General features: G+C 39.9%; 2 protein-coding genes across 2 annotated transcripts in view; one reads left to right on the forward strand and one right to left on the reverse strand.

Moving 5' to 3' along the window:
• Positions 1 to 17022, reverse strand: part of S (EGF receptor activation regulator Star) — a 31328-nt gene extending 14306 nt beyond the window's left edge. The window contains exon 1 of the mRNA XM_017089751.4: positions 16083 to 17022. The gene's annotated coding sequence lies outside the window, so the exon portion shown is untranslated. The remainder of the gene's footprint in view (positions 1 to 16082) is intronic.
• Positions 17023 to 17580: 558 nt separating this feature from the next.
• Positions 17581 to 20368, forward strand: ast (protein asteroid). Its single transcript, XM_017071265.4, has 3 exons — positions 17581 to 18209; positions 18265 to 18705; positions 18762 to 20368. Exons 1-3 carry the CDS (start codon positions 17676 to 17678, stop codon positions 20346 to 20348), a joined length of 2562 nt encoding a protein of 853 aa, XP_016926754.3. The 5' UTR covers positions 17581 to 17675; the 3' UTR covers positions 20349 to 20368.
• Positions 20369 to 20603: the final 235 nt, after the last annotated feature.

Here is a 20603-nt window from a genome sequence, read left to right on the forward strand (position 1 = left end):
CAAGACCAAGTAGAACCAGAAGAAGAAGGCGATCGAGCGGAGCAGGAGGGCCTCCAAGAAGGCGGAGGGCCCACAGTGGAAGTGCCAGCCGTTTTGTGTACTAATGTGAGTACATTCTACAGCTTGGTGAAAATAATTACTAATTTTATTTCTACCTTTTTTAGCATTTTAATATTATCAACTGAATTTAAAAAAAAAATGATCATATTCCGAGAATCTTAGGCAAGATATAATATATATGATATGATGATATGATATATATGAATATTTCTCAAGAACCCTGTTTAATCTCAGGTTGTCCTACTTTTTTCTTAAATTTTTTTTACCTTGTAGGACATTTATAATATTTAACTCATATTTTAAACTAACTTTTAAGTTTACTTTTTAAAATATGTTCCTAAAATGTGCTTTTATCTTAGGGTATAAAAATAATTTTAAAGAAAAAAAAAAAAATTTGACTCCAAATATTAAATATTTTGATGATCCTATAAATCGTTGCTATTATGCTGACCACCACTGTATTGCTTGTAGTGCCGTGTACTTGTGCGCCTGCGCAACAGACGCGCGAACGAGAGAAGCCATGCTCGGTTTAAACGGGAGCAAGTGAGACGACCAACTGTGCGAGTGGAATCGAGTTCATCAACAGTGGAAACAGCAGATGTTTTTCCAATGTTTGGCGGCTGTTGCTGCTCTTGGCTCTTATTCATTCTTCCTCTTTTGCCCTGCCCCCCTCCCCCAAAAAAAAGGTATGCACATATTAACAAGAGATTTGTAATGGACCGGGCAACAGACTGGAATTGCAATAGGATTTATTTTTGGAAGTTCGCTAGATGAATAACGGAGACTTCAATCAATCCTTAATAACATCCTAAAAAAAAATACTAAATTTTTCATAATTTAGGAATTCGATTATGAAACAACTCTATGACATTTCTATATTAGATATATAATATGATCCATAATTTTCGATAAGATCTCTAAATAATGTAAATCTTATGCATTATTTTCGTTAATTTTTAAGGGTATTTGAGACTCTTTTCAGACTTGATACCTTCCATTCATGTAATGCCTTCTTTTTTAGTTTTTGCTTTATGAACCATAACGTCTGCTGGTTTGGATCTTGTAGTATTTTTTTTGCCCTTTCTCGTAAAGCTCCTTTCTGCTAAGGGCAAGGCTGCCATCCATCCAGCAGTTTCGGAATAAGAATCAGAAACAGATCGCTGACCAGCAAAGTCGTGGTTGCATTGACTTATGTGGATGCCGCCGCGAGGCATTCGCGCATTCATTATCCATTACGCGTGCGCCCAGTTCTTGATTCTTGGTCGGGATCTTGGGATCCCCATTCTTAACTCGACGATCGACCACTACCCCTCGTTTGCCCCTGGAGAGTGGAATATGTTTTGTATGTTTTGATTTGCTGGAATTTATTGAAACATATCCCAGCCAAGCCGGGTCTTCTCGAGGCCTGTGATTAAATGGCCTGCTGTTGGATGCTCGCATTTAATGATACTCTTCCCTGGCTGCGTTGCGTTCGTTAAACGTTATAGTTCCTGGAATGTGAACAGCTTAAATGGGTCCATCTGAAAGATAAGTCAAGCATCTGCAGGTTGCAATTGCAAGTGGGCAGTTTCAGAGCCATTAAATCTCTTAAGGAGCAGTCCATTTAATCGATATGAAGCGTGTTATTAGCCACTTGATGTGGTTTAAAAAACAACTATCTAGTATAAACTCAATAAGTAAAACAATTTATTCTTTTTTTTAATGCTTGATTTACTTTACCTTTTCCCACAACTATCAGCTATTTTAAATCCCATTCTACACACTTTCTGCCAAATGATTTTCATGGTATCGAACAATTAAGATGCATTTTCACAGCTCTAAAAGAAACTTCAAGTTTATGGACGCGTTTAATGGGCTTTTAATTCAGTAATTAGTTTGCTTCGTCTTTGATTTGCAGTGCGTAAATAAATCGCCATGAAATCGAATTGAAACGGAGCGAAAAACTTTAAAGTCGAAAAGGAAAAGGGCCGCAGATACATGGTTATACATATATCTTGTGGATAGATAGATATATAGATACAGCAGGCGGTCGGTCTGGCGTGTGATTTACGGCTTGTCGCAGCGCATGAAATCGATCGATTTGAAAGAGCGACGAGGAGGAAAAAAAACAAAATAGAAAATCAGAGGGAGCCGACGCGTATCTATGCATCTCTACAGCTATATATCTATAGATGTATCCGTATCCGTATAGCTATCAATAGCTGTGTGCGCGCTTTTGCCGGCATCGCTTTCATTGATGCTGCCCTTTTTTGTGTCTGCTGGCTGTCTGGGAAATCGTCGACTTGGCAACAGCATCTATATAGCTGTCTATATATTCAGTGTGACATAGGCACCACCTCCCAGTTGGTGCCAGTGGAGAGGTCACCCCAAGACTCAAGTGGATGGAGGGCTGGGGGGTATAAAAGATTTAGGAGACGAAGGCGATTTAGGCCTTGCAATTTAAGCCATTTCGCGTTGTGCAACATATTTTGCGGCCCCAGTTCCGAGAATCGCCAAGCCAAGCTGAACAAACAACAAAATCAAGAGGGGCAAAAGGAAGGAAAAGGTGAGCCAAGGTGGGACAAGGTGGCACAATCACACAGAAAAATCAGAACTATAGAGTTCTCTTAACTTGGTATACAAAACTACTGTTTTTGATCACAATTTGGTTGCCTAAATTGGTTGCCACTTTAATCATCAGTTTAATACTTGAAGATATAAGAAACGAAAAGAATTTATACCATTAACTTGTATTTTCTGAAGATAGACAACCTTTATCAGTTAGAAATATGCCAAAAATGATATCATTAATAGAATGGTTAAAAGAAACGTGGAATGAAATATCTAAAAATACCTTTTGATAATCCCCAGATTAAAGATATAGAAATCACAATAGTTGACCAATTTGGGTATATATTTTTCTCTGTGTAGAAAGCAACAGCAGCAGAGGAAGAACCAGCGAGCGAACATGCCACAATAATGTTTTGCGGTTAATGATCGTGCGATGCGAGAGGTATACGTATACGTATAAATGTAACACAATGCCAGAAAGAGAGGGCGAACGGCACAAGACATTTTGATAAAACATTTACAAACGCACTCAAGCAGAACTCCATCATCCCAGCCACACAAAACAACACTGCCAACACAGTTAGAAGGAAGGTATAACCACCAAGCCAAGTTCTACAAAAAAAAGAGCCCAACCAAACAAAAAATAAACCCAAGAACAAGAGAGACAAGAAGCGTTGACGATGGGCAGCCAAGTAAGAAAAAGGCAGGCAGCTCGTAGAATTATTCTGCTACGCTTTTAACCATATGGTTTATTTATACAAAAACACAAACAACAACGGAGGAACAAGATCAAGAAGTGGAAGGCAGTCCGCCAGTCCAGTCCAGGCCACTCGCCAACATTGGTAACACACAACAAAGTGGCAGACAATAAAAATGCAATTCTAAAAAGCCAGCAATAACAACAGCTCGTCGGCGATCGTTGCACATAGGAATTCTTCGTTTTCTACACTTGGCACTGGGAAGAACGACCCAGAGAAACGAGCTGGCCAGCCGATCTTGGGGATTACGAAAGTTTTAATCGGGATGATGCGATTATCATCAGGTGAGACTCCTTTCGAAAATGTAAGAAGTGGTTTAGGAGAAAGCAGATAGAATTCAGAACGTAAAATTTAATAGATTATTAATGTTTTGATTCAAAGATCTTGAAAATATATTGTCCCATCTATAAAAAAAATATATATTTTACCTTTTTTAAATATATTTCATTATATTCTTTTGTATTATATTCTATTCTTGCATTTCAAAATACATATAATATATTTATTTAAGAATCCTACTAAATTTTTTGCAGTGCTTCTTAACCTTTTCCCCTAATTTTCCTAAATAAACCCTAAAAATGTGCACTCCCACTTGTCTCCTTAAAGACCACCATAAATAACTACCCCATTCCTGTCAGATAAACTCACAAAGGCCTTAAGTGACCGACCTGGCAGGGCGGGTTTCCTAAAAAGTTGTTGAAATTTTCCAATTGCTGCAATTGTTTCAAGTGCTGACTCGCCCTTACCAAGAGATCTTCCCTTTATTTTACTGCATTTCTTTTGATGGCGATGGCGATGGCGATGGCTACTTAGAAATGAGCTACCCCGCCACGCTGAACGCGCTAATGAAAAAATTGCTCTTCGCCAGGTAAGGCAAGAAGGTATTTCGGAAATTTATTGGTAGCACACACACATACAATACAGAGAGGTGAAAAAATACGAAACGCGACTGCTGGCCAAATGTGTAGCATATGCTGCAGACTTTGGTAGTTGGTAACTGAAAACAGGGACTTGGTAACTGGTAAGCCTGGTAAACCTGGGACCTGTGTGGTCGTCGGTCGAGGCGGCGTTGACTTATCTTGGCTTGTTTATCGGCCAGCGTCGTCGTTTTAATTGTTTGTGCCCAAGGCGTCGGGGTTTGTAGGAGTTGGCCAGCCCAAAAAGTTGGTCCGAAGCAGCAGCAGCAGCTACAACGGTTATTTCAGCAAGTCGTTCTAGTAAATTAGCACATAAAAATGCGGCTGGAAAGTTGCCAAATATAAAAAAAAAAGCGGCAGTTGAGTGAGGAATCTAGGGTAAGTTGGGAATGGCAAATGGCAATGGCAAATGGGTTCCAGTGCAGCCGCTGCTATTTTATTGCATTCCCCAGCCTTTGCATGTTTTGGAATTTATTACCAAAAAGGCAGCAGGGGGCCAGAACCAGGAACCAGGAACGGGCTCCTTGGCAGTTCGGCTTCGGTTCCCGGGACAGATGGCGTGTGCCATCAACCAGGACTACTAAAGAGGTGCCCTGCAGGACTCCAGGCGAAATGCAATTCATCGCATTGCATGCGACAATTGGCGGGGCACTTTGATTTTGCCCCTTTTAAGGAGAGATCCATCAGGAGAAGGAACCCAAAACCCAGGAAGCCAGAAAGCCAAAAAGCGCTTATCTTAATGAGAAGTTGACGTGTCTGCATGCCACAATACCAACTCGGTTGGGGCATGAAAATTGCCTTAATGTGCCGGCAGATGAATAAAAACCAAAAAAAAAATATTTATGCGCCTCAATAAAATTGTGGGAGTTACTTGGCCAATTACACCATAAACTTGGGCCATTGATTGTTTAGTTTAGTTGCTCTCCACCCTCCACTGAAAGCCATAAATTTCATCTATTAATGATGAGAGTTTCATTTGTTGACTTCAACTATAATATTTTGCCTTGGCTATGGTTTGTTGATATCCCATGACATTTGTTTAGATAGAATTTCTATTAAGTTTTTAATTTATGACCAACGGAAGTCTGCCGAGTGTCTTACATCCATTACATAACTATTTTAGCCTCTGGTTTATTTTTAGTAAAGAACACACTTCCCATAATATATGCGCATAAATGATGATTCAATTTCCTCAATTAACAAAGTTAACTGCAAATTACAATAGCCGCTGGCCAGCAGTTGGATAATTATGCAATGTTCATCTCGGCATAATTTCGCAATTAAATTGAAGTCCATAATCTATCCCACATCATCGCAGTCAATTGCCAGCGCGTACTCACATTTCCAGGGAATCAGAACGTTATATTAATTTGAACCCCGCTCGTCCACCGAGATGTTTAGATGTTGATGTTTATGCTGACGTGACTGCAGCCAACCAAAGCTCAATGAAGCAGCCAGAAAAAGTGAGAAGATAGAAGTGCAGTGAATGCCCAAAGATACAGTGAGATCCAAAAAATAAAAACATTAAACAAAATTATAACGAAATGTAAGAACTAAGGGAAGATACTTCTTAACTAAAGAACTACTTTGAAATAATTTTATATATATCTTAAACAACTAAAGAAAAGTTTTTATTTTATTTCAGAATTTTAGTATTATTTAAAAACATTTCCTTGATTTCGAATTAAACACAATCCTTTTTATGTTTTATAATAATTTAGAAAACTTAATGTATTGAAAGTGGTCCCATATACAATTTTTAAGAATCTATTACTTAAAGATACACACATTTTTAGCCGATCTCTGAATAAAAAAAATTCAAAATAATATTCAAAATATTATTATTCTAACTTGTTAAACGGTATATATTAAAAGAACTCCCATTTACATTTAGTATTCCAAATTAAAATAAAAGATCTATAAATTGTTCACATAAAAGTGCATACATTAGCAAGCCTCACTGTACTCGAAAGGCAAAAGGGGCAACCATCCAGCAATGTAATGAGCAACACGCACAAAATCCATAGAAATGGAAATGGATCAAGAGCAGTAGATACACCAACCATATAGAGAGGGATGAGATGGATGTGCGGAGGGGCAGCAGATGCAGTTGCAGTTGCAGATGCAGATACACCATCACCATCGAGCAGGTCAAGCAGGTACAAATGCAACAAGCGTTCGCTCGGCTGATTAGAAAGAGCGGGCACTATTTGTTGGAAACATAAACAATATTTGATGGCTATGGCTATGGCTCTGCCTTTTTCCGACTGCAATAATGACTACAATGATGATGATGCGTCGACGGTGGCGGCTGCTTCTTGTGTGTCTACACATGCATGACGAATGCGAAGAAACCCAGAGAACCCAGTGGAAAACTGGACTTCTACGACTGGCATAATAATTCACTTAATCAGGCTCGAGCGGATTTACCAACTCGGCACATTTATCACGGCGAGAGACAGGGGGAAAAATGCCGAAATTGGCCTACAAGTCCTAAACCCAAACCAGCAGATAATAGACAAATTGCTACTGATAAGCAGGCAAAAGGAAAAATCAGGGGAAAAGAGATGGCTAAGTGGATGCGGGCCCGTTTAGGCAGGTGAAAAATGGAAATTGAGATTATGTTTAAGAGAAATCCTCACCCTCTACGATTTTTCCAACCACCAGAAAGACTACACTTCATCTCAAACACATGTCGCTCTTATTTTCCTCCTTTTATTTTTTTGGGCAAAACGGAAGAAGTCTTTGGCATGCATGAATGGGCAGCAAAACAAAAAGAAAAGAAAAATGAAAACCAAGAAAACTCAAGTGGAAAATTTTCACTAGGATGCGTGGTTGAGAGATGAGAGAGATCCGAAAAGCAGTGTTTTCATGTGCATTTCGGGTTCTGTTTTTGTTTGCAACACGTTCACTGCATGCCATGTTGCCTGACTTCACATTCAAATGGCATGACATTTCACATTTCTGGATGGATTCCGAATTTAAATGGAATTGCTCAAATTGCAGCCTGAGCTTGGCTCAAAACAACAAATAATAGATAATGCAGGGATTTACCAGGAAGTAGTTCCCCCCTAAATAATGGTCATCTTTTTTAAATGAGCAAAGAGCAAGCATCTGCTGGATTATAAAATTGTCTTAAAAAATAATATTTCCACTTATGCAATCCTTTTCTTGTATAATCCTCCCTTAACTTTTCGTCCGCCATTTTCCTTTCCGAATGAAAGTTCCTTCCATCGATTGCATAAATCGCAAAAGCGCCAGGAAACCGAAGCCGGCACACAAATGGTAATAAATGTCAGTCAAAGTGCAGGGATCGGGTAAGAGGAGAGCCAAAAAGAGCAGGGAGCACCATAAAGAAGTCGCAATCGAAGTCAGGTCGTGTCAATAAATCGAAATGTAAACTCAATTTACAAAATTGAAATTGAAGCGGGCCGCACGCAGAGGGTTAAACGCAATGCGATTCCAAAAGGGAGCGGCGCACCTGCGCATAATGTCCTGGTTCTTTGGACTTTGGACGCGTCCATCCTTTGCCAAAATCACAAGTACTCGTGGGGGAAACGATTTGAGAATCAGAAAAAGGGTGATTGGAACAGTGATCTCTCTTTAAAATGTTAAAAATATATGGTTTCTATCGATTTAGCGATTTAGGTGATAAGACTCCTTAGTTACCAAAAAAAAATATTTTTTAAATTCTATTAATTACAGTTTCTATGGGTAATGCATTTCATTTCTAGTTGGTTTCTTAATTTTATAATTTGAATTTTTTATGGAACCCAAAATATTAAAACATCCCAAAGTTCTTTTTACTACAATCTCCCACTGTACTGCCAAAATCGAGGTGTGTGACCTTTTTCCGCGCTTTTGGCGTAGCTGTAACTCTGTTTTTCTTCATCGTTTCAGTTTTTTTTTTATAGGTTGACGTGTGCGAAGCATTAAGTAAAAGCAGCAACAACAAAGCGACTATGAAATTCGCATAAAAGTCTGGGAAAAGTAAAACGGTTTACGTGCGGATTACAAAAGAGCAGTGGATGGGCGGACGGAAAGCAAAACTAAATAAACCGGGGAAAAATCAAATAAAACAAAACTCCATTTTCGCAACCCGCTTGCCAACATCATATATATATATAACCACTATATAGATATTTATATAGTGGGAAATCCGGAGGGGCACGTGCGTGCATTTCTTTCTCAAGGCATTCAACTTTGGTCAAGCGATGGAGTAAGGTGGGCGTAATTAGTAAGGCTAATGGCAGGTGCCTCAGGCGGTGTCTGCCACCGGGTGGCACCTTAATTTGCCAAAATAAAAAAAAAGTGATGGATTTGCTTTATCAATTTTTGGCTCGTGTGTGTCAGAAGGGGCAGGATAATGGGTTCTCCGGTGTTTCTGATGTGGGTCCGAACCTGTGGCGCATTGAACCCAAACGATGGGGCGTGAAAATGGAGAGGAAAGGCAAGGGAGGAGGGAACGGAACGGAGTCCAGGGAAGGGGCAGTAGAGCGGAGTGTAGCCAAGCGGTGCATGTGCAGCGGCTTGTTGCAGGCGGCAGCAGGAAGCCAACAAATTACGGCCGAGCCACTCATCATCAGGTGGTGCGACACGTCGAGTGATTGAGTACACAAAAAGAAAATACTAAAAAAGAAAAAATACTAAAAAGAAAAATAAAAAAAATATTAAAAGGAAAAATAACAAAAAATACTAAAAGGAAAAAAAAACATTTTAAAACATTAATATAACTACATCTAAACTTATAGAAAAAAATTAGATAGTAACAAATTAAAACTTTTATTTAAAGTTTAGTTTGATATAACAAGTAACACACATAAGTGATCACCCTATATATTACCCATTGCGCGAAGCAATACCTTGCGGTGATACCGCGCAACCACGGCCCCCTACTCCTGTTCTTGAACTCACTTAATGTATATAGTTGTATGAAATAAATCAATATAAAAAAAAACCCTATATATTACCCATATCATATGACAGGGAATATAATTTTTCTTAGAACATTCTTTAAAATATTCCCAGTGTATTAACGAGTAGAACAAAACTAAGAGACGAGTTAGCTTCGGTTGGCGGTAATTTAGTTCAACTGCCAGCCATGACACATTTTTACGGGCCTTTCTGGAGCGAAACGCTGAAGACCGACCGACTGCCTCATCTCTTTTTTTTTTGTATTTTTTTCTCCCCTCGCGCATAATTGAAATTGAAGTTGAGGCAGCAAAATGGCGACGACGCTTTTAATTGAACTTAAACTGTACTAACGGCACATTTCCCAGCCTAAAACACTTTTCCAACTAAGTTTGAGCACATTTAAATGTCGTTTGTGCCCCGTCATTGTCATATTTATATGATTGGAGGCGAGGTCTGTTTGGTTATCTTGGTTGGAACTTGATTTTCGGGAGGCCCTCCCCAACTCTTAAGAAGTTGTTAAAGTTTTACCACCGCAAACCGAGAAGAATGAGAAAAAGAAATGTATAATAACAACCATAACAAATCTGAGAAAACTTTGAAACTGTCTTTGCAAACAGTGGCCTATGCAGAATTCTATCTAGAGGATATTTTATATTTCCAGGAGGGGTTTACTATAATAATCGGTATACGATTATTAGATTTATTTTTATAGTACAGGGCTTTAGTTTATTTTACCCCCATAACCAGTACTGCCTACGCCACTGTTTCCTGAAGACTTCTTCCGACTTTATTTCGTTTGGTATCCGTATCATTTCCTACACAACACACCTTTTTCTCCATCCATCCCATACATCCATCTCTCCAGTCTTTGGTTCTTCTTGGTTATTTTTCCGTTTTCTGTTTTTGTTTTGGCAGTCACAACTTCTTTGGCTTTGCCATTGAATGAAAGACCGAAGAAACAGACTTTTGCCTGTGGTCTAGAAAAAAAAACTTGTAACCACAAAAGTTTGTATTTCAAAGCAAACCACACTGTGATTCTTCTTCTACATCTACCTCTTACTCTTCTTTTTGCCTCTTTTTCTGCTTCTTGGTCGCTTTATTTGTTGTATTTGTTGTTTTGGGGACGGCGACACTTGGATATCTCTTTTTTTGGTCGGATTTCTGTATCTGTGCGGTTCATTGTTATAATTATGGGAATTATTATTGTGGTTTTCACTCGGCTTTACCTTTTTTTTCGAAAAGGGAACTGAGAACTGGTTTTTTAAAAGCAACCAGAAGAAGAACCAACAATTTTGATGTAATCGATAAGAAAAGTGTCTGGGAATCTTAAAGCTGTACTAATTTTGCCCCGAAAATGTTGAGACAATTCGAGAAGTCAGAAAGAGATGTTCATCAGTAAATTGCGAATAAATTTTTGGATAGTCCATTGAAATTAGTTGTTTATTTAAAGCGGCAGAGATCCCAGCCAGAAATTGTTTACACCATGCGGTGGATGAAGAGCCAAAATAGATGGAAATGGTTTGTGTTATATGCCCCCGCAACAGGTAACGCTGATTGATCCGGGAAATGCTAAACACAAATCAGAGCTAATATTCTTTATGGACTTCTTGGAAATAATCTTATCGCGACTAACGAGTTGGGTCAACAAAAGCCAAGTGCTGCAATGGATTGCAATGTCTATAGATAGGGCTTACGATATAGGCCTCACACAACTCCAGTTCCCACAGCTCATAAAGTTCGCTAAGTGAATCATTAAACAAATTACAAATTAGTATGCCAGTTATAAATAGCGGCAGAATAATACATAAATAAATAAGCCAGATCTATGGTATATAGAGAGGTATGTATGTTTGTACACATAACAAGGGGGCACCGAAACCGAAGCACCTACAAAGTAGGTAAACATACCGTACATGTCCATCAATGTTGTGTAAATATTGGCGCAGTGAGTTAGTGTAGGTGGCTATGAAAAGCTGCACCACCCACAGGCAGGCTGTCGGGAACTGCGTCTATATAGTTGGGGCCCCTCGGCGATCACCGGGTTAGTCAGCTGTTTGCACTGGATATCGATATGATGAGTAGGATCCATTCCGATGAATGGATTTCTCAGCATTATGATGACTATACTGAATAGCCTCACAGGGGCAATGTTTTTTTTTGCCCAAAACAACTTAATTCTAAAAAATCCCGATGCTCTAAGAAAACGAATTTGAAAAATTAATGATACAAAGAAACATTAATCCATTAATCAAAATTTAATTATTTTACAACTTTTTCTTCACCTGACGTCACAGACCTCAAAAAACCAAACGGATTCGATCTTAAGTTCACAAGACCATTTCCATTCATTATTCCATTCATGAATACAGCTCGATTTATTCCAAATGCTGCATTAACGTAAGCAAATCAAAACAAATGTCTGAATTCACCTATAAAGCAGATCGATGCGCGAGATGTTTTAATCTTCAATTAACGGGGTGATTTGTAAAAATTTATTGCATTATGGAAATTGTTTAGCGAAAAGTAAATTTTCAATGAAAATGGGGCCCAGACAGTCAAGAAAATGAATTCCGAGCGAATTTTGCTCAGACATTATGTGTCGCTAGAGAGAAACGTATAGAGAGAGGCCAATAGATGATCTTGGCAATGATATATGGGCTATATGTATCGGACATCTCTCCCTCCATCTGCTTGTTTAAGATTATTAATTGAGAAAATGTGTAGAGCAGCCAGAAGCAACAGCAGCCGGCTGTATGTAAATATATTCATATGTACTTGCCCATCGGATGGATCCGAGCAAATTTCACAACTCAGGAAAAAGAAAATGACTCAACTCAATCCGAGCTGCTGCTGCGCTACATTACCTACTTTCAATATTTTGTGTTGACGCCAGCGAGAAATTTAGCCCACAAATAGCAGCCAATTGACAACAGTAAAACATGGCCAAATATGTACGAAGTTGGCCCATGACGTAAGCGCCCCACGGTAGCTGCATAAATAGGCAAAAACTAGCGAACAAGAAGCAAAAATATTGCATCGAATCTGGAATTACCCTGGCCAATGGTGTTTTCCAATGACTAATAGATATTCTTTTATCAGTCTATTTCAATAAAAGATTAAAATGGCTTACTAAAGTGATCGATAAGTCAAGAAGTTATCGATAACATAACTATATGTTTCTTGCTAAATGTCATTAAATTTTCACTTTGACTGAGAGTTATCGATTTGATTATTTTTTGTACAATTTTGATAAGAGAATTTAAGACTGTTAATTTAAGATTGTTACGATGACTATCACGATGATGATCGATATACATTTATTTTAACATCGTGAACAAATTAAGATGCCTATCAAGATGATGATCGATATACATTTTGTTTAATATCTTAAACAAACTAAGAAGCTATTGATAGTTTCGATATGATAGACCAATTGAATAATATGATACCAAACAATATTAACTCCAGAATATGTTTACCTTACTTTTCGGAACTTAAAGGCACTACATTTATACCCATGATGAGGGTATCCAAAGGCTAAACACATGCAAAATTTACATCAGCGGGTCTTGATTTATTAGCAACAGACAAGGACGGACACAGAGTCGAGAAATTACAACGTAAGACGATGGCGTATTCGCACCCACATATGAATATGTACGCGATAAGGAAAGGGGAAACTAAAGAACTACGTAAGCGTTTCATTCACAAATCGAAAGCGAATGAAATTCGTTGACACTTGAGATCGGTTTGGATTTATATGTATTTCTTCTCGTGTAAATGAATCAATTAAATGGCAAAAGAACGGGCAGAAATCTGTTGTCCAAATTTGGACAAAAGGAGTGGTCACATATAACGGATATGGGAATGGGCCAAAAGCGAATTTAGTCATCTATTTCTGCATGAATCAATCACAATAGATTCCACAGATGTGTGTTTCTATTCACAATGGGTTTTACTCATACATGTCATTCATTTCGAGTTCCGTTTTTGCGATCAATGCAAAAATACCAACGCACGCCTCACTCCCTAGTGATATGGTAGTAGTACTGGTATTACTTTATTAATAGTTTGCTCTCGCTCCCACACTCCACCCCTCTCGCTCGCTCCCAATTGCACGTGTTGGGGCCGCTGCAGCAGAAGAAACAACAACAACAAAGGCCTCCACGCCGACAACGGATTTTGTTGGATTTTATTTTTGGGTCTTGAGGCTTCTTCGCTTTTTATATTCTTCTTTATGTCTTTCCGATTTTGGAGGTAGCTCGCCATGTGAAAGGAAATAATTACTTTATTTGTTGTTTCTGTGTGTATTGCGTACAGTCGGGGTCAAAATAATGGAGGAGGCCACTCTAATATATAGAAATTTTGGTAATATTTGAAAAAATAATCCAAAAATTAAAATTGGTTTTAAAATCAAACGATCCTATTTGATTTTTTTGTGATCCAGGAAAGATGAACTTGTCCCTAAGTTCTAAATAGTTTATAGCTATACTTATATCGATTTTTTTTTAATTTTTAATTGGAGATTTTACTATTCTCTTCGTATCTCGAACACAATTAATATAGGTATTACTTATTTTTTGAAATTTCCAGAAATTACAATGAATCAAACTTCAAAATTCTCATCTCTAAAAAATCTTTCTCAATAAAAATCCATTAAAACCTCTATTATTTTAACCGCATTTGTTTTACCTATTATGAATGTGTGAGCAAGATTGTTGTTATGGCCGTGTTGCTTTTGGGTTGATTTGGTTGCCTCTTTTTCTCTGTTGCCAGCTGGGCTGCATTTCAAACAATTTGGAAATTTGAAATTGTTTGCAAGCTTTTATTGGCCAATGCTGCCTCTTCTTATTGGCCCCCACCCACACTTTGTTCCCCGAATTGCCTGCGTCTAAACAATAATTAACAGTAAATGAAAATGGGCAGGAAATGCGAGAGGCCGCCGCTTGTAGGTCAAGAAGCATTAGATGGGCAAAGGTATAGGCCATTATTTCCCCAGTCATTATTAGTATAGTATAGTATAGTATTCTGGCCACTGTTGCAATAGATGCCATTTACTTAACGGTTCGCTCCATGCAACTGCCATAATGACGCATAATTGCCCAGACAGAAATCATAAATCGCAGAGATCGCCAATTGAGAAAGTGAGATCAGTGACAAATCACGCGGGCAATTTGAGCGCAGCTTTAAGCGGTCACATCCGTTTTGCAGATACACTCAGTGCAGAACATTAGACAAATTTGCACATTTAATCAAAGACAATTGTTTAATTGCTCAATTACGGCAAATAACTGGAGTACGCGCAAGGAAATGGGAACGGGACAAGTGCAAAAACAAATAAAACGGAGGATGAGACACCTACACGAACCATTTGTCATACAAAACAACGTTAGAAAATGAACTAAAAGTTGAAAAAAAACTGCAAATGAGGCTTAATTTGTTGTCGAGCTAGGAATTAAAATCATCTTGCATTTTCTTAGTTTTATTGTAAAGATATCTATACTTCTATTTCATAGCGAAACTCAGTTTTGTTCAAGTTACAGAAAAATCAACTGGGGGAAGTTCGGGATCGGTCTTTATCTGGGCTCTCTATTTACGTTTTCAGAGTGGGATGGCAATAGCCATGGAAAGACACTCGTCAAGTGCGACTATTGCTGGTGTTTTTGCTGCAGCCCCTGCACTTCCTACTAGGAAATTCTCCAGAACTCAGAATTATGTGCTGCAGCAGCGTTGGCAAGTGTCATTTGAGACCCAAACACAAAGAGACAAACAGCAGCTGCTCCCCAATGGACGTGTGTGTGTGTCAGAGAGTGGATTTTATTTGAAATTCAAACTCTTTTTATGGTACCCAGTGATTATAGGGTAGCTGAGGGTATTATAAGGAAAACCGGAAAGAAAACTATAGAGAAAATATGGAATATTCCTTAACTGAGTGTATTACAGCGTTATTTCAATGATAGTTATAAAATATTCCACTTCTTCTCTTTATCCTAACCATTATGTGTATCTAAAATCAGTTCTTAAAGAGGTATCAACTTGTCGAACATGTCATGTTCTTTTACCGCCCCTGGTTACCAGTAAAAATCATAAAATCGCAGTCGCAACAGCTGTAGGAAAACTATAAACCACTTTGGGAAATGCGTTTGGGAAGGGGTGACCGGAGGAATCTATTTTTTTTTTTTTGGCAGGGCTACGCCTCTGAACTCTGCGGCTCCCAAAACTCCGGGATGAACTTTTGTGCTCGATTTTCCAGTTGCCAAAAAGCGCCGGAAATTGCTGGCAACTGTCGGCGGTCGCCGGATCGTCGGCATATATGTAAAATATTACCCCCTTCTTTATGGAAAATCAACCTGATTTCACAGCACACAGCGTCGAAAATTACATAATCGGCTGGGTAAATGGGAGCATAGTGATATAGAAATTGTGCCAAATTGCAACTGCAGATGATAATAACGATGATTTATTTCTCCCCCCGGTGAGATGTGTTCATATTTTTCCAACAATTTTCTGGAAACAGCGGGTGGCTAATTTCGCCCAATTTTCGCTGTTTCTTCAGCCATGAAAAACATTTCAATTCTTGTACTTTTCATTTTTTGGATTTTCTTGGCCCACCAACAGAGGTATTCTCTGCTTGTTTCGGGTTTCCCGAGGGTTTTTCACCTTGGCTACCTGCAAATACCTGACCCCGAAAAAATAAAAGAAAGGCGTGGGAATCACCGAAAAATGTGTGGAGTGGAGTGAAGAAATGGGAAAAACGAGAAAATTGCAATTGCAGGACGTGTGAAAATGTGCGGAAGACAGGAAACGTGGGCAGGACCGCTCGCAGATTTCCCGGAACGGCCTTGGCCAATGGGAAAGCGATTTCCCTTTGATTTCGACTCACCTTTTGTCGGCAAAGAGGGAAGTATAGATGTTCCGTATCCAATGAAGAAGACGCTCCAAATCTCCAGAAGAATTCTACACACAAACACTAGACTTTTTCAAAAACGAAGAAGAATTTTCGCACTTTTGCTTTACGTTTTTTCCTCCTGCTGCTGCGGTTGTTGTTTTTGTTTAACGATTTCTTTTTGGAACATTTATTTGCACACAATTATTTATTAAATGCCGCACACACACAGTTTGATCGATGGTGTGTGTGTGTTTGTTGTTTACGTACGGGTGTGTGTGCGTAGAGCACGCCTCGCACACACTGACAAATATTCATTCACGATACGGTGATCACGGTCTTCGCTCTCGCTCTCTCACTCATGTTGCCGTTGTTGTTGTTGTTGTTGTTGAAAAGTCCAAGAGAAAAATAATACTTTGTGAAATGAATGCAAAAGACGCACAAAAGTTATTAACGTGTGTGTTTGTTGCTACTGGATGTTTTCTGCTGCTCTTGTTTCTTTATATTTTCTTAATTTCATATTCATATTTCGCCCATGGTTTTCGTTTTCTTTGCTTTTCTTTTCTACCTGTGTTTTAGTTAAACGAAGACACAAAAACAACACACACGAACGCACGCACACACACACACTCACGCAACGGAACGAGAGACGCAAAGGTAAAGTGGTAAAGTGTGTGCAAGAAAAAGCGACAAGAAACGGAACGGAACCAACGGAACCCGTATATATGCACGCGTTCGGCGATTTGAATGGCGATTTTGATTTCCACTCTGTGTGTTTTTCGGGTATAGATTCCCAGTTTTCCTCCTTGTTGGGTGGATCGTAGTTAATGGCAGCCGAATTTTCTGCACTCGCGATGTTACGTTTTCTTAATGCGCGCACGAAGAGCGAGACAAACTCGGAATCGGTAAAGCGTTCGACCCGAGAAAAAAAATTCGACTGAACACTAGAGCTGGTATTCCATCGATAATATCGATGGTGAGGAGCCATCCAGCCAGCGGTGGTTTGAAAACTATCGCTATGGTAGCGATAGTATACCCACCACTACTTGTCTTGCGTTTTCTAGGGCTGTGCCGTATCGTATCGATATTATTATTCTATTAATCAGACTTTTAAAGCACAATTAAAAAGTATTCCGTAGATTTTAATTTTAAATTGTAGCCCACTTTTTCATTTTATCATAAATCCATTAATATTATCGTCAATTATCCCAAAAAAAATTTTTTTACCAGCGCAAGACAATAAAGTTTTAAGACCACAAAGAAAATTTCAATAGGTTTCACAAAGAATCACCCGTATGTCGAATTAACATGAAATGTATTTATTGAACTACTTAGTTTTTTAGGTGAATTTGTGTATTAAATTGGATTTCCTCGATACTATCGATAGTTTGCGAACATATCACGATAGTTTCACTGTGTGACCGGGAGTGATAGGTTAATTATACCGTCCGCCACCCAAATATACTAAACAATATCGCAGCACATACGGTATTTTTCCGTGTTTTCCCACACTGTCCCCAGCACGCGTTCGCGGTTCTGATAGGAAAATAAACAAATAAAATAAACTGCGGATCAACAAGTGCCGGGAAAATGGGAGTCCGCGGCCTAACCAGTTACATAGCACAGCGTGCGGAGATCTACCTGAAGCCCTACGAACTGCACTCCACGGCTCTGGTCATCGACGGCGACAATTTGTCTTGCAATCTGTACAAGGATGTCGCCGGGAGTTACTCCGCTTTTGGAGGGGATTACGACGACTTTTACCGGGCTGTGGTGCAGTTCTTCCAGGTCCTGGCCGAGTGCAACATCAGGCCGTATGTCCTCATGGATGGGGGCTACGAGGAGCGCAAGTTGCGGACCGTGAGCACCCGCTTGAGGGGCAAGATATCCGTGATCAAGAAGATAAACCCAAATGCCTCCATCACACTGTTTCCCCTGCACCTGAAAGAGGTCTTTGTGGATGCAGTGCGGGATTGCGGAGTCCCAGTGATGCGGTGCGTCTTTGAGGCGGACGACGAGCTGGCCGCCCTGGCCAGGAAACTCAACTGCCCAGTGCTCTCGTACGACTCCGATTTCTACATCCACAATGTCAAGTACATCCCTCTGATTACGCTTACTGTGAAGGTAGGTATTATATCATTAATAACCCAACATAAGTTCAACAATTTTATGCCCCCAGGTGCTCACCAAACAGGTGAAGGACAAGAACAACGGCAAGCAGAAGGACTCACGGGATCTGCGTCGCAACGAGGCCAAGAATGTGGAGAAGCGCACCAAGGCTAACAAGATTGTGGCTGGTATACAAACCTCCGAGCAGGCAGCAATTCCAAAAGGGAATACCAAGACCTACAAGTACCTCGACTGCTGCATCTACCGAGTGTCCCATCTCTGCGGACGCAGCACTTTGAGTCCCGAGAAACTGCCGCTTTTTGCTGCTCTCCTGGGCAACGATTACATTGCCCGCGGCGCCTTCAAGAACTTCTTTGCCGCCGGAATGGGCAAAGCAGGCCGGAGTCGCAAGCTGAAGATTCAGCAAAAACGCATAGCAGTCATCCTCACCTGGCTAAAAGAAGAAACCGCCGAGTCTGCTTTGGCCAAAGTGCTGTCGAGGTTGAAAAAGGTTAGTCCTCTGAGACCCCCACTCTTTCTTTTTACTAATTAACAAAATTCTTGCAGAACCAGCGAGATTCTCTGGTGTCCCAGGTCAATGCAGCCATTTCTGGTTATTCCAACGAGCTGTGCCATGCCTATGACTTCTTCGAGGAGCATTACGATAATGCTTTTCCCTATATAGAACCCGCCAGTGAAGAGGAATTAAGTGATGAAGAAGAGTTGGCCAGTGTGGATGAAAACGTATCAGAAGGTGAAGAAGTCGAAGATCAGGAGGAGGCTAAAAACCAGGAGGATGAAAAAGAAGACAAAGAACCAGCTGAAAGCCACGAAGCTGATTCAGGTGAAGATGAAGAGGAAGAGGAAACGGAAGAAGTGGAAATAGAGGACAAAACTCTTCTCTTTCCACAATGGTTTCTGGACAAACTATACCCAGCTCACCTGTCCCGCCATTTTGTGGACCTTATGCACCTGCGCAAGTACATCAACAACCCACAAATCGAGCACTTTCCCTTTCACGACTCCAATGAACTGGCCCTGCCCATCCTAAACTACGTGTTCTCCCTACTCCATCACGTGGAGGGTGCGAAAACGGAGCCAGAAATGGATGTGGAGGGTTCACCACTCCCCATTGAGTTTAGTTACCTCACTAGAGCTCTTCGAGTGACGAATGTAAAGTATATTAAGATGCCCATTGAGAAGGAGCCTGCTTATGCGTTTGAACCATCTAACCCGGATCCAAGGCATCTGCGGGCTGTATTTGAAGCTAATATTCCGTATGTGGACACGGAAAAGATGTTCCGCAAGCTGGATAAACTGCCGGAGGACTTGAGACTGTACTTCCTGGCCATTATCTACTGGTTACATCGCTCGGAACACTGCGATTTGGTGCATCTCCACGCGCTGATCCTCAGTTTGCTTGTCCTGCGGACCATTGATGTAAAAATACCGGCTGAAAGGGAGATGAAAGCTTTCCGCAAGAGATTTGGCAAGACATTAAAGGCAGAACGAGCAGTGAGGGACAAAGAAGCCGCCGAAGGAGTTAAGCGCGGAGTAAAACCCGCTCTCTTAGAGCTCTCAATACCAGATCGAATGGAACATGTACCGAAATCGGATTGTTATTTAACCCAAGAACGTCTGCTGCCTCATTTTCACATGCAGGAGATCTTCAAGAAAAAGTTTGATTTGTACTCCACGACGGTCATCCACGCCTTTGCTGAATTTCAGGCTGTGGTCTATCAACTCAATGGACTCAACTCACTTCTGGACTTTCCACTGCTAAGTCCCAGAATGAATCAGCTTTATTGCGGTGCCTTTCTCTACAATATGTACGATCTCCTGAGAAATCGCGCAGATGTCCGCTACCATGTAGAAAACTTTCTGCTGCCCGACTCAAAGATGATGTTTGATTTCTATTTCTATTTGTACGACTGGTGTGAGGAGTTTATTCCACATTGGAAGCGATTGGAGGTGGATCAAACAGCGGCAAAGGCGCAGCAAAAGAAGCGACTTAAGAAGCAGAGACAGGCAACCAGGAAAGCGGAGACAAAGGAGTCTAATGCGGATCCCAATGCGGATATGGTCAAGGATGCTGATCGGGAAGATGACTTCTTTGATTTAAACAACAAGTTCTGTGCGCTTAAAGTAGCGTAGATTACTCAAAGCTTTTTAGTACAATTAGTAAGTTTATACATTGTTTTTAATAAAAAATGCAATATACCTTGGATTAATTTAATTAATTATTTATGTTTACGGATATTTAACTGGTATTATAAGATGAAAACCTGAAAAACCAGGTTCATAAAACTCGTTAACCTACATTTTCAAAAATTACTGTTTTTTTCTATGTTAACCCCATGTTAAGTGTGCATTAGGGTGTTTTCGTATAACAGCTGCGGTCACACTAAC

Source organism: Drosophila suzukii, chromosome 2L (genome assembly GCF_043229965.1).
Source record: "Drosophila suzukii chromosome 2L, CBGP_Dsuzu_IsoJpt1.0, whole genome shotgun sequence".
Taxonomy (NCBI): domain Eukaryota; kingdom Metazoa; phylum Arthropoda; class Insecta; order Diptera; family Drosophilidae; genus Drosophila; species Drosophila suzukii.

What these genes read in the sequence shown, in the direction of transcription:
- ast (XM_017071265.4), top strand. Translation starts at nt 17,676, where the DNA reads ATGGGAGTCCGCGGCCTAACCAGTTACATAGCACAGCGTGCGGAGATC. An exon ending in TGATTACGCTTACTGTGAAG is followed by an intron (nt 18,210 to 18,264) that starts GTAGGTATTATA and finishes TTATGCCCCCAG; the next exon opens with GTGCTCACCAAACAGGTGAA. An exon ending in TGCTGTCGAGGTTGAAAAAG is followed by an intron (nt 18,706 to 18,761) that starts GTTAGTCCTCTG and finishes AAATTCTTGCAG; the next exon opens with AACCAGCGAGATTCTCTGGT.